The 15,043-nt window shown below is 36.6% G+C and overlaps 1 protein-coding gene across 1 annotated transcript; it reads left to right on the top strand.

Annotated features, from left to right (window-relative positions):
- The first annotated feature begins 9,532 nt into the window (after positions 1-9,532).
- LOC137402529 (uncharacterized) lies at positions 9,533-12,529 on the top strand. Its single transcript, XM_068089030.1, has 4 exons — positions 9,533-11,045; positions 11,076-11,339; positions 11,914-12,064; positions 12,347-12,529. Exons 1-3 carry the CDS (start codon positions 10,613-10,615, stop codon positions 11,919-11,921), a joined length of 705 nt encoding a protein of 234 aa, XP_067945131.1. The 5' UTR covers positions 9,533-10,612; the 3' UTR covers positions 11,922-12,064; positions 12,347-12,529.
- Positions 12,530-15,043: the final 2,514 nt, after the last annotated feature.

Below are 15,043 nucleotides of genomic sequence, written 5' to 3'. Positions count from 1 at the left end.
AGCCTTGGACCAATTTTTAGCATTAGGGTCGTGTGATATCAACCTCGAAAGTGGGTCTGCAATGTTGTTTTTCCCTTTTACATACACCACATTAAAGTCAAATGGCTGTAGGCAAAGAACCCACCTTTCTATGCGTGCACTAGGTCTCGATTTTCGACCATATATAGCTAGAAGCGGCTCATGATTTGTCACTAGGTCGAATTTAGTACCTATCACATATGGTGCAAACCCTTAAGACCAAACTAGCGCTAAACCCTCTTTCTCCGTCTGACTATATCTGCGCTCAACCTCAGTCAACGAGTGGCTAGCAAAAGCTATGACACAGGGTGCATCACAATGGATTTGAACCAAAACAGCGCCCAGGCCGACAGGTGAAGCATCTGCAACAATCTTGGTCTCTGCGTCCTTGTCAAAGTATCCCAGTGTTACGTGTTGAGCAAGGGCCTCTTTGAGTTGGTCAAAACTAGCAATCTGCTCAGTACCAAAAATTAAAGGTACATTTTTGCAGGTGAGTCTTCTCAATGGTTCACTGATGCGGGACATATTAGGGATAAAACGACCTAAATAGTTTACAAGGCCTAAAAAACTTCGTACCTCGGAGACATCGCTTGGCTGACTTGCATTTAAAATGGCTGAAACTTTGCCAGCACCAGGGTCCACACCTTCACTGGATAACTTGTGGCCCAGAAACTCAATTTCAGCGGCTCCAAACACATTTTTCTCGGTTTAATGTCAGCCCTGCCTCTGACAACCGGTTTAGGACCTGTTCTAGTCTGTTGTCATGCTTGTTCTTTGTAGAGCCATGCACAACCAGGTCGTCACTCATATTTGAAACTCCTGGTATACCAGGCACAACTTTGTTATTTCATATTGGTATAACTCAGGTGCGGCATGTATGCCGAACATAAGACATTTGTACCTATATAGGCCAGTGTGTGTGTTGAAAGTTGTTATACCTCGGCAGCTTTCATGAAGTTTTATTTGGTGAAAACCCCATTTGCGGTCTAGTTTACTGAAAAACTTGGAGCCATTCATATCCAGCAACATTTCTTCAATTGTTGGGATAGGGTGTCTTTGCCTTTTGATTGCCTGATTAGCCTGTCGCACGTCTATGCACAAGTGGATGTCACCATTAGGTTTAGGGGTTATGACCACTGGGCTTACCCAATCAGTAGGCTCATGAACCTTTTCAATCACGTCAGCCTCAACCAACTCTTGGAGTTTTCCTCAACTTTACTTCTCAGCCCAAAGGGTATTTGACGGTAGGGCTGGATCACTGATTTTACCGACCGATCGATGTACAATTTGATTTCACGAGCTTTCAAGAGACCTACACCACTAAAAACTCGTTCGTACTTGTTGCACAAACTTGCATACCCGTCGCCTGCACATCTTTTTACGTTCGCGCCAATCTTGAGCACACCCAGTGACTTAGCCGTTTCTTTACCTAATAGAGCCTCAACATCATGATCTACCACTACAAACTCGGTGTGTATTTCAGTTTGAGTATGCCTAGCAAGAGTATCAAAAACACCTATTACCTTAAAGGCTTGTCAGCACCATATGCGTAGATTTCTCGATTTTCACCTTTACTTCTACATGAGATGTTTTCACTTTTTGCTCTTTCCGACAAGCTGCGGCTAAGGATATTACAGTCACTGCCGGAATCAACAATAAAAGTCATGTTAACACCACCGACATTCACAACGACTTTGTCGGACTCTATAACACTTGACTTTACTGCAAAAGCATATTGGCTCGCCTGTTGGTCATCACCATCGGCACTTTTCTTGTCAGTGACCTGGTGAACTTGAGTTTTACGTTTCTGTGAATTTCCAGCTGATTTTGGGTGGCGATTAGCTTGTGGCTTGGTTTTTGTTCGGCATTTAACTGCAAAATGGTCTTTGCCACCACACTTTTTACAAGTCCTTCCTTTAGCAGGACACTTGGGATCTGAACCTATATGTCCCTGCTTGCCACACCTATAGCATTCAAGGTTGTAAACTGGTTTAGAAGCTGCCTGTTGATGACAGGGTTTCTGATATTTTACTTTATTGACTTGAACTGGGGCATGACTTATTTTCATCTCTCTAGTCTGTTTTTTAACTGCTTCAAGATTAGCAGAAATTTCTAATAATTTAGCAAGATCTAAATCTGCCCCTTTACTGAGTAATTTCGACCTTAAAGTATCTGACAAACAACTACTCACTACCTGATCTTTGATTTCTACATTAACCTTGTCGTATTCACATCCCTCAGCAATAGACCTAAGACGTGCTACATATTGTGCAAGTCTCTCCAGAAATTTGAGTGGTTTTCCTAAACAAATGTCGTTGGAATGTCGGATTCGGTGCAACAATGTAGTGTCTGTTGAGGGCATTGATGGCCTCGGTGTATTGGTCTGCATTACCAGAATTTTCCAGACTCTTGAAAGTTTCTCTGACTTTTGGACCAGCTAAATATAACAACAGAGCACGGCGTTTAGTTCTATTTTCAGTTCTAATTGCATCATTTGCTCCATCATTTGCTTGGTTAGCGACACCCTTACAGTCTGCAAAGCATTCGAATTTCTCTAACCAACTTTTCCATCTCAAAGATACAGTACTAGCATCACCATCAGGGTCAAATTTACCTAGCCCCCTCAAATCACCCAAGTCTGCCATGATTTCAAATTTGTGATTTACACCAAAATTGAATTTACTCAAACGACGGTATGACTGTAGACCAGTGCTGACAACTATTACTACAAAGTGTCACTCCAGGATCACAATGCTAAAATTTTTTGTACAGCTACTTACTACTACTATTAGTATACCTCTTGACTTGTTCGGTTGACTTGAATGATTGATGGAGTTAATTAAATCAACAACCAATACAATAGTAACTGCTTAATACTTAACTCTTCGCTTTGTTGTTAGTGAATCTCCGTAGGGAGTATCTTCATGCTGTTCTTCACGATGATGTTTAGTTATCTATTTAACACCATCCCATCCTCGTCGCCAATTGTTATGTTTACAAGACACTTTCACAGTAATAACAAGCTATATTTATTATTCAGTTTACAAACTCACAGCCTGAAAAAAACACGTTTACATATCTGCCCGCAACATGGCCGCAATTCCCGCTCCCACTACTTACATATTCATACGCCAATATAATATTACGCGCGGTAATATAACACTAGTAAATAAAAGCAAATATATATAATAGACATAACAGGAATAGTCATACTTTTATACATATAAACAATCAATGTTTACACACGATACACACGGAAACCAAATTAAAACTCGTAAATCTTTTTAGAAAGCATCGTCCTACCTGGCAAGTCTCAGTTGCGATGTGACTCTTGCCTTACACCTTTCGCTTTTGTCTGGCTTTTTTATATAGAGTACATCATTTTCTGAGAATTATTTTCTGACTTTGCTCACTAGACGATATGAGCGCCTAAGCCATGTTTATAGCGAAGCCAAACTTAACGGCTATGGCATTGTCAAATGTTATGGTACAAATTTGGAAATTTACAAATTATATAATTATAGTGATAATAATAGTAATAACTTTCCATTGAAGCTAGAAATATATTTTATAAACGAGAGACTGGAGCAAACCATCATACCTGCCAACTCTCACGCATTAGACGTGAGACTCTCGCAATTGCCCCATCTCACGCATCTCACGCCTGTGTCACGCAGTTGCCCCCTTTACCCAAGAAAACCTGTTTTTGCCCCAAATTTCAAGTAGTAATCATATACTTACTACTAATAAACAGATATGTATAAACATATTTGTGGCATTCTCATCTATCAATAGTCTACACGACATGTGGTTTCCATATGAAGTTATATTATCTTTCGCTGTAGTGTTTTTGTACGCTATAAATATTTACCCCACTTATCAAATCCTCGCGTTTTCATTGCCCCCAAAATAGGCTCTCACTTCTTTCCCCACTCCAAGGTTGGCAGGTCTGCACACAGTAGAATTTCATATTGTAATAATGATTGTATCCAATATTCATTTAATTGAGATTAATTGAGATGGTTATTACTAAAAAGAAACTGCTGAGATTAATCTGTCTTTAATTGCCCAACTATTCTTCTGCTCATCCTTTTCCACAAATTTAACTCGAGAGTTTGTCAACTATACACGCTCAGAAGTCATTTAGACAGTCACTACATTTTTTTCCCTCCTTTGGATGCTTGGGAAAACTGGCAAGTTGCTTATCAGTGTGGCTTATCAGAGTTTGAGATTCCTTACCTTTGAGATCCCTTGCTTTTTGGGATATTTATACAAATAGTAAAGCTGATTTTTTATCATATGTAGGCCTAACTTTCAAAAATCCGTATATCAATAGTTTGCAGCATTAATTTTTTACAATAACTTTATTCTGATTGATACTATGTAGATAAACCATTCTAGCGATAGAATTTCTCTTTCCTATCTAGAATGACGAGATCAGGTTCACGGTTATAAATTGGCAACTGAATATTACTTTCTACTATTTCTAAAACTTACATAAAAAGATAATTTGAATTACAGGAGTATAATTATACACAGTGACTCGAAGGTACTCGAATGCACTTGCACTTCCAATCATTCACAAAAATAACAGCAGGAAATTCCCTACACTATTTAATAAAGCTGTCATTAAAGTTCAAGCCGATGGTTGTCTATGTAATATCTTCCAATCTTTTCTGAAGTCTGTCCTGTGTTAAAATAGTCGTGTATGAAAAAGATTCATATTGCGTGTTAAAATGCAAAATATAGTGTATGATGTGGCACATGGCAGCATTAACCCTCAGCTGAGTATATATTACAAAGGTTTTTGAGGTGTTGATCACTCCTCATTGTCTCAAACTACAAATTGTGTGTGCCATTGGGATCTGTGACAAGTGTGATTCGATCAAATATCTTAAGTGACTCTAAGGGTAACATGGCATCAGGACCGGTTGATTTCTATGCTTTGGAATGGGTCGTTTCTCCTTAAGCTTTCTGTGACGCTGTTTAGACTTCTTGCGACAAGCTGCAGAAGTTAGTAAAATATGGATGTCTCTGACACCTATGTCAAAAAAAGCCTTCATTCTTTATACTCAAATAAAATTTCAATAAACATAGATCAGTGTGTATTGAAATTTAGCCTATTGAGTCTGCATTATAATGAAAATGGATTATTATCATAATTGTAAAGAAACGAGGATAAGGAAATCGTTCTTTCCACAAGTAAATGAGAAATCACAATAATAGGAGTTGTCTTTTCATCTCACACAAAGAGCAAACTTTGTTCCCAGGCTACTGAGAATTTCGACGATCGAAACCATAAAACAATTTCTTCTCAAAGTAAAATAACTCTAAAGTCTCAACAGTCAGTAAATGTCTGAGTTAGCATAATTAGAGAAATCCCTCCAATGGCGTTTAAAAATAGATGTTACTATTTCTATTTATACAAAAATTCTGTAAAAAACACACTGTCAAGGCTACGTTTAAAAAATATACGTAAGCATTGCATACGACAACAGAATCTCATAGTTTGTCAGGACATTATATAGTCTTCAACCCAACAGCAAACCAATCGGTCGTCTTTCAATCTGGAATTGTCGCCGGTTTGTCTGTCGTGTTGCCTGTTTGTCTGAAGTTGTCGCCTTTCGAACCGAAAATGTCGCCTAAGTGTCTGTCTCCCAAAAGTTCAGTTACCAAGCAATGATATACAGCCCTCTAAGAATAGCCGACGGCTATCATATGGGTGGGAATTAATGATCGAGCTCTGTTGGGATCGTAGAGTTATCTCCCCCTAGAGTGATGACAGTTCCTTCAATAACACGAGCGTTTCCAGTGCCAACAAGGAGCGTTTAGGCCACGCCCCTTTATTGTGCTAGTCAATCGTAGTGATTGACTAGATCAATACCATCAGCCATGAGAATGGTTAAACAATGATCATGAATTTACACAGTTACGATAGTAATTATTGCTCATATTAAAGAAATGATTATAGTTTATTACTCTAATATATGCTTATTATTTAAAGTAATTCAATACCTACATGACTTGCAAAGGCACTGAATAAATAGTATTAAGTAAGTGAGTTAATGTAATCAGTTACTCATAGATAAGATAGATAGTCATACTGGGGTTGTATTACATTGGTGTGATGGGAAGCTAATCGACTGTCATCAACTGAAAGTATTGCCATTGCACGGTGATAGAGTGATTCATTGACACCACAGTCCACAAACAGCCCTTGCACGTAATATTAGATTTCAATACATATCAATCAAATACATGGACAAGCTTGAAGCAAAGATTTCCACTAGTTAGTGGACATCCTTGTTTGATGTAAGAAGCAAAAAGTTTGGAAGTTAGAATCGCAAATTTTGTTATATATTAAATAAAAATAAATTATACTAAATTATAACTATATAAAAATAAAATTGACTTTTATATTACTTTATTTATTAAATAATCTTTTATTGTAATCATAGCTAAACAGATTACATTTAGCCATTACTTGCTAATTATTTTACATTTAAACACATTTACAGTTTTATATCTCTTAATTTATTTTAACAAAACACTTCTTTCATGATATGAAATTTAGAAGTTGTAGTTGTTTGACAAAGCTTGAATACCTTTACAGTTGTTTTTATTTTCTCTCTTAATTTATTTCAATTACACCAAACGCGTCTCATGATATGTGGTTGAAAAGTTAGAGTGGCAAATTTTGTTATATGTTAAACAAAAATAATTATATTTAATGAAACTAAATTATAATTATATAAAAAAGAATTAGACTTTTTTTATTATTTCATTTATTAGATAATTTTTTATTGTAATCATAGTTAAACAGATTATATTTAGCCATTACTCGTTAATTATTTCACATTTACATTTAATAACATTTGCCGTTTCACTTTGCTTCCTAATATATATAACAAAAAACTTCTTTCAAGATATGAAATTTAAAAGTTGTTGTTTAAACAAGCTTGAAAACCTGTACAGTTGTTTTCTTTTTTTCTTAATTCATTTGAACTGCTTAAAAATATTTTCTCATGATATGAAATTTAAAAGTTAGAATGGTAAATGTTATATAAAAATAAATTTTCTGTCAAAATACTTTTTTATTACTCGGGCAACGCCGGGTAGTACAGCTCATAGTTGATAGCAATCATTTAGCTTCCCATCCCACTAATGTAATCAAACCCCAGTATGACTATCTATCTTATCTACGAGTAACTGATTGCATTAACTCACTCACCTAACACTATCTATTCAGTACCTTGGCAAGTCATGTAGGTATGGAATTGCCTTGAATACCCTAGGACACTTATGGATTCGCGCAATCTAACTTTCGCGTTTTCGCGGAGTCATCTTCTCGCGAAGTTTTCATGAGCAAAACTAAACTATCATAACGAACAAGCGGAAACGCGAAAATACAGTATACATGTGTAGGTTTGTTCATTTATATCCACAATAAAATCGTCAAATAGAGGAACATAGATGTCATTGATAGTCCAAAACACAAATGGCAGCAAGCGATCAGATTGAATTATTGATCTCGCCCACACATTTCTACCTGCGTTTTACAAATACAAACTAGTCCCAAATTGAAAAAAAATTTGTACTAGCGAACTGGACCTGCGAAATCTAATTTGTTTGTTCGACTGCATTTATTTTCGCATCACTATATTTTCACACTCATCAGAGCCGTGAAATTAAGTTGCAGCGAAGTTTGACTTTGTGTGCTGTGCTACTCACGAAACTAAATACTAGCGAAATAAAAGTGTCCTAGGGTAATAAGCATATATTAGAGTAATAAACTATAATCATCATTTCTTTAATATGAGCAATAATTACTATCTTAACTGTGAAAATTTATGGTCCTTGTTTAACCATTCTCATGGCTGATGTTATTGATCTAGTCAATCACTATGATTGATTAGCACAAAAGGGGGCGTGGCCTAAATACTCCTTGTTGGCACCGGATAATAGAGACCATAGACCGGACCATAGAGATAACTCTATGGTTGGGATGAACCCGAACACTGCACACGAACAAACAAATATGCTGAATAAAGCCCGTTGTAAATTTACAAACATTATTAACTATAGTGGTTATATTACTTATCTGTTGAATTCATTTTGTTGTCAAATAAATATAGTATCCCAATATTGTCACCATTATGATCAGGCAGTTGCCATTCACAAGCATTCGTGATATTAATAGTCGCAGTCGTAAAATAGCCCAAATTCGGTTTTATATTTAGATTTTGAGTATGAAAACTACATGCACTGTACAGTTTTTTCTGCTGTCCCATCTTATTGGCCAGGTAAAACAATGCGACAACGATGAAAGACTTTGTCATTTTATATTAGGGGTGGCAAAATATTAATCAAAAACTAGGGAAAAAGGTCGTTATAGTAATTTTGGGTAATTTATATTCAACTTTAAAGGTTGACTTGCAACAAAATTCACATTACAGATATTGGGTATCAAAAAATTCACCATGTTTTACTCTGTTGGGTTGTAGGTGCAAAATATGTGGGAATGTTATTACAAGCTCTTAAAAGCTTAAAAACGAACAGTTTATCGCAGCCACACGAGACCGCCGTAGTTTGGATTTTCTTTTCAAAACGGCTCAAATGGGATTTAGTTGTTACAAGATGGTTTATGTTTACACTTTCATGCAACATTATTCGTCGAAATATTTTCACAAATATACTTCACGCATTCAATAAAACCTTGTCTATTGTTCTTACGTGTCTTCTTCATCGTCATTGTAATGCTGTCACTTTTAGCACTGATATCTTATAACTTACCATAAAAATTCGTTTAATTTTTAACAAAGCTCAAAGGAGTATATAGGCCTATCATTGTCTGATAATCATGACGAGCCTGTTGGTCACCTGTGATAATCGAAAAGTGCTGCAGAAGTTATTTGCAAAGTGTTGGGTCACATGATCAGATTACGACTTAACGATTAGGTCAAGCCGAAACAAAACTGTAAAGTAGCGAGCATCTATATTTGATACGGGGTCTTCGGTAAAACCCGACGTGTTTGTCATAAACTAGTGCTACGAGAAGTTTTATATTGAGCTTTTTATTGGCCTTTCAATTCGCGTGAGAACATCACGTGACAAGACAATAACCAAATGTAATGACTACGTCAGAGAAAAAAACAGATTCCAATCTATGGCGGCTTTTCGTTTTTGAGCTTTTAAGAACTTGTAATCACATTTCCACATATTTGGCCCCTACAACACAACAGAGTAAGACAGGGTGAATCTTTTGATACCAAATAGCTGTAATGTGAATTTTGTCGCAAGTCAACCTTTAAGCATATACTATGACTTTTACTAATTTCAAAATTAGTAAAATTGCTATGTATCAGAACTCTGTATCGCGATATTAGGGTGAAAAGATATTTTATTCACCCAATTGTCCATTTACTGATTTAATTACTGCATATCTTTACTGTTAGAGCTAGTTGTTTGATTTTTTTACCTTGTTTGTCAGTATAGTTTTTTGTTTGCTAGCTAATTGGTGAGTTAGTTGTAGAAAAAATATACATGTCATTGACAGTAGTGATTAATTTATTTTTTAATATTGGTGTATCAATTCTTTTTGCTAGAGACTTTTCGGCACAACTGAGCAGCTTAGCCAGGCTTTGGCTATACCGATAGATTGCATCTTGAGGCAAGCGACTTTCTGTTCTATCTTTGTTTGACCATTAACTAGTCTACAACTATGTCATATTCTAAAAGTAAATCTTTCTTTAAAAAAAATGGAGTCATCAGAAAGGGATATAAACCTTCCGGAAGGGTGGCTGCAGTTACACCTTCAACAACACCATCTGTTGACATCCAGACATTCGACTCTATCTTCCTCAAACATCAATGGATTAAAGCAGCTGACAAAGAATATATATACTTATCAAGTGACAAGGCGGATATTCTCAAGCGAATAACCCTGACAGACTCTTATGGTTACACACTATGTATATGCGGAAAACAATTAACTCTAGAAACACTGACAACTCTAGGATTGCCAATCACGTATAAAACAGCTGAGGACATCGAGCAACTACTATCAAAACTTATGAATACTCACATCTGTAAAGGTAACGAAGGTTTCGATGAGCTAGACTTTTCAAGGGATAAATCGATATTAGACCCAATCTCAAAGACTGTTAGGCACAAGGACTGTAGCCGTGTACTATACAATAAACAAAAGTGTGCAAATTGTATCAAACATAGAGACAGCCTAAGAATAAGACTAAAGCGACTTAAGAATACCAACAGTGAATCAGCTAAAGCTGCCAGAACCGCTTCTACCTCGTATGCTCCTTTGCAGTCTCTGTCACCAGATGAGCTCTTAATTCGTGCTAGAAACCAGAGTGAAGAACTTAACAAACTGAAAATTGACATAAAGCGGTACCGGCGGCAGTGACTTGATAACTATATGGACAGTGTAGGGGTGAGTGTTGATAATAATGAAATCAATGATATCTGTTAAACTACTCCTACTAATAGCAATAAAGGACCTAAGTTTGACAGCGAGTTAAAAGAGCTATTGTGGAATCAACAAGTGAGACAAGCTAAACTTAAATGCTCCAGAAGTATGAAATGGCACCCTATGATAATTCGTTGGGCTTTGACACTCCGTGCACATTTTTCATTTACATATACATACATGCGTAGCTCTGGATTCATCTCCTTACCAGCAGAACCAACATTAAAAACCTACACATCTTACAGAAGTTTTAAGTATGGCATTGACAATGACAATATTAGTTTATTAAGTGAACAATTAGGTAGTAAGAGGAGTATCACCCTATTGCACGATGAAGTCAAGATCAAAGAAGGTTTCTTTTACCAGAAGTCTTCAGGAGAACTTACAGGTTTTATAGAAATAGGTAGTGTAAATTCAGCTCTGGGCAATCTTGAGACAGGTATTGATTCATCTCCAAAGCTAGCCACACACGTCCTTTGTTTCATGGCCCGAGGGATATTATCTAAAACTTGTCTTCAAGTGGCCCATTTCACAACAAATTGCCTGACATTACCTGACATTAAGTAAAACTGCTTCTGGGACCTGATATCTCATCTTGAACTAAATGACATTTATGTACGGTCAAGTGTATCTGATGGGGCAAGCACTAACAGAAAGTTCATCAAGCTCCATGCATCAGATTACCGAAAAGATGAGATTACCCACAGAGCTATTAACATCTTTGCACAACATCCGCGCACCATCTACTTTGTCAGTGATGTCCCCCACTTATTGAAGACAACTAGGAATTGCATCGAGAACAGCCATGGTAACTGCAATAGTAGAAAACCTAGTGGTGAGTTAGTTTGAGTTATACATTGCACATCCCAATAGACATACACATTCATTCATCTTTAGCGGCACTAACTTGACTAGATTTTAATTCCCGTGCCTTCTAAAATCAATCACAGTGTTCTTATTATGGTAATAATATTATTGTTATAACACTGTTGAATCAAGCCATACATCATAAATCCTTTCAGTTGCGGAGCCAGTCACTAATTACATTGTTTTTATTGGGGACATGACATAGACAAATTACATAAAATGTGGTTTCTTAATCCCATCTCCTTCCAATTTTTCCTTATGGCTTGTCATTATGCCTAATCTTAACAGTAGTATTTGGTGTTAATGTTCAATTGACGGGTTTCTTTGCAATTGTTTTCAACTATAATTATTATAATAGACGAATCTTATAATTGCTGGCTGATGGCATTGATATAGGTATAATTATATCATTGATGACAACCCTTTTCATTTAAATGTCCTAAGGCTGCCACATAATCACCCATCTTCCTCCAACTTTAAAACACTGAAACATTGTCACATTGTAGAAAAAAAACAGTTCTCTTTTATTTACTTCATTCTAGCTTCGTAAGAAGTCTGTTAAATGGAGCCACTGTACACGCCTATTTGAGCCATACCCTCTCTCATACCAGCTTCACTCGCCTGCATAAGTTGACAGCTCCACATGTCAAGCTCAACCCACATGCTAGAATGAGGATTAACCAAGCCGCACAGGTAGATATAATAATTTTATATGTGATCACAGCACAACCTAGTGCCAAAGCTATGCCCACAGCAAGTTTTGGTGAAAATAATATTGCTTGATTGGTTTACGACGTTTGGACACAGCACCTACCAGTATCTATCCGCATGCCTTGAAACCATCGTTATGAACATTAATGTCATTGCTGAAACTGACTCCAAGAAGTTTATTACAGTTTGGTACTTGAGAGTCAAATCGCCTCTCTCAATCCATAATATCACTTGTCATTTCATTACACCTAACTGTTTTTTCAGATTCTTAGCTTATCTGTTGCCAATGGGATGCGGCAGATGAATGACCCTGAGCTGTCATCTACTATAGAGATCACAGATATGTTCAACCAGGCGTTTGATTGCTTAAATGTAAGATACAGAGATAAGGGTGTAGATTCAAGGTGTGAGTGGCGAAAACTATACAGATGCTTGGATGATAAGCGCTTCAAGGTAAGTTGAACCTGTGATAGACTTTTACTGATCAGTATAATTATAGATGAAAATATAGGTGAAAACCAAATCCTTTTGAGAAAAAAACAGTGCATCGCAATCAGCAACATTGAAGAAGCCTATGCATCATTCTCATAGTTGTACTCTTTATCCATTATTGATGCTTGTAAGACATTGACCCCAAACAAAAAATCATGATGTTTCATTATGTCAGATTATCTTTTCTTCTAGTGGCTTGAAGACAGCTTCTTGGCATGGTTAGATGGATGGACAGCTGTTGACGGTGTCCCTAATCTAAGTAATCAGGAGAGAGCAGTTGTTTGCTGAGCAGTCCTACCATCACTGGATGGAAGATTACCTGTAAGTCATTTTACTCCATTCCTGTGGAATACTGCCTTTTCCAGTATTTGGCTCATTCACCCACCATCGGATCTGTTTTACTAGATTAGCAACGTCTGCAATGGTGTTATTTACCATTTATGAAAGACATGTTAAGGTTCAAAATGCTCAGCTGTTTAGGAAACACTTAGAGGGGCACAATACTTATGAATTCATTTATTTTTACCATAGATCATTTGTGATGCTAGCCAAAGAGCTACTGATTGAAAATGACTGCAGAATATACATACTGTCAGAAAGACTGCTCTGCCAAGACAACGTTGAACAATACTTTGCCAGCCAACGCAACAGAGGGGGCACCAACAACTCTCTCACAGCTTCCTCCTACTCTTTGCATGAGTGTAATCTCTCAATCACCAAAGACCTCCGGATACCATCAACAAGTGGTAATTGTCGAGCTGGGGTGGTTAGGGCTATACCAACAAAAGTAGACAATAAAACTATCCCTAAGAAGAGAAAAGAGGTCACATCGCTATGAACTCTAATCTTATTGCAATTGTTGGCGTTGGTTTATCCTTTGGTTAGGCGTTATTATCTAATTTATACCCTGTATTCATTATCTCACCCTGTCTGTTTGGTGTTTCCTTACTTGGTGGACTGATCCACTTGGTGCTCATTTCAACACCAAGTATTTTATACTTTGTATACATCTTCTTACCATATTTACTTGGTGACCTGCAACACCTGGTGCTTTTGTTTCAACCAAACCATTTTATACATTGTATTTATTACCTTACCTGTTTGGCATTTCTTAACCTGGTGGCTGTATTCACTTGGTGATCATGTGAACACAAATCATTTGTATTTATTGTCCTACCATGTTTGTATGGCACTTCTTCACCAATTTTGTATCACTAGTTGAAACCAAACTAACCTTGTATTAACTAATATTGTAACTGTTTTGTGTTACAATATTTCTTTCATTTCAAATAATAACTAGACAATCTTTGAATTATAACTTTTATTTTTGTAACAAAAAATCACTAAATAGCAAGGCTTGGTGTATACATCAAATGTGTGCTGGCATTGAGATTTTGTCTCAAATTAGCCGATGGTCTACAAGGTCTATTGCTGGTTTGAAAATAATCATGACGTTTTTTAAGCATGGAGACATATGTGTAGCTTCTTAAGGAGGCAAACTTAATACAAAAAAACTCGAACAAAATATCAGAATCATAAATAAAAAATCAAAATCAATCAAGTTAGAGTCCTGAGTTAATAAAGAAAACAGCTTGTCTCCGATATTAAAGTTCGATTCAAATGTTTGGGTCTAAAACGTGCAAAGACATTCAATAAGCAAATCATAAAAAGCATCTCCTACAATAATCAGACCACCCCTTGACTGCATTTCTGTCCACCGAGCATAATCTGCATTATTAGATGAGCATGTCCATGCCTCTAAAGTGTCATGTAACCCTGTCATTTTAATATTAGAGAGTTTTCTTAAAAAATATCCACCAACGTAATGTAAGCTTGAGCGAGTGTTGATGTCTGTCTTTACGAGGTTAGGAAGAGTTGTAGGTTTGAGCTTGAGGGCTAGATGTGTAGTTAAGTATTTCAAGTAGAAGCTATAAGAACGTCTGCTCAACTAGAACTCCGAGTGTCTAGGTCTCATCGCATGCAGGGCAGCTGTACTCTTGTGGCGATCTTTAGAGATTATATTCGTAAGAATAGCTAGAAGGAAGAGTAGCGAAGTCAGTCCTTTAGATATCCAGTCCTTGATTTCTGTTACATGATTCATAGCCTTATCACCAAGTTTCTTCTCCATATCTTGAACAGCATTTGTTGCAAGAACAACAGCATCTTCAACAGATAACTCTGAAAGTAGAAGTTCATAATTGATAAAACTCCACACAGATATCATAACACCACTGAAAGGTGAAAAAATCTAAGGTATGTGCTCTCCCAATGTACATAGCCAATGTACCCGTTTAACAACAGTAAGATAAACATAGAGGAGAAGCAGCCCAGAGCTATCTTTCACTCTTATTTATATAAATATGGAAAATAAAGTAAGACCAGATTCTTGGCCAGAATTTTATGCTGAGTTTAATGATATAGTTTCTACACCTATTACTGGTCACATTTAGAAGTTCTAAGACGATTTTA

Source organism: Watersipora subatra, chromosome 8, assembly GCF_963576615.1.
Source record: "Watersipora subatra chromosome 8, tzWatSuba1.1, whole genome shotgun sequence".
In the NCBI taxonomy this organism is placed as follows: Eukaryota; Metazoa; Bryozoa; class Gymnolaemata; order Cheilostomatida; family Watersiporidae; genus Watersipora; species Watersipora subatra.
Note: the sequence above shows the minus strand (reverse complement) of the source record. Positions and strands in the feature narration are given on the sequence as shown.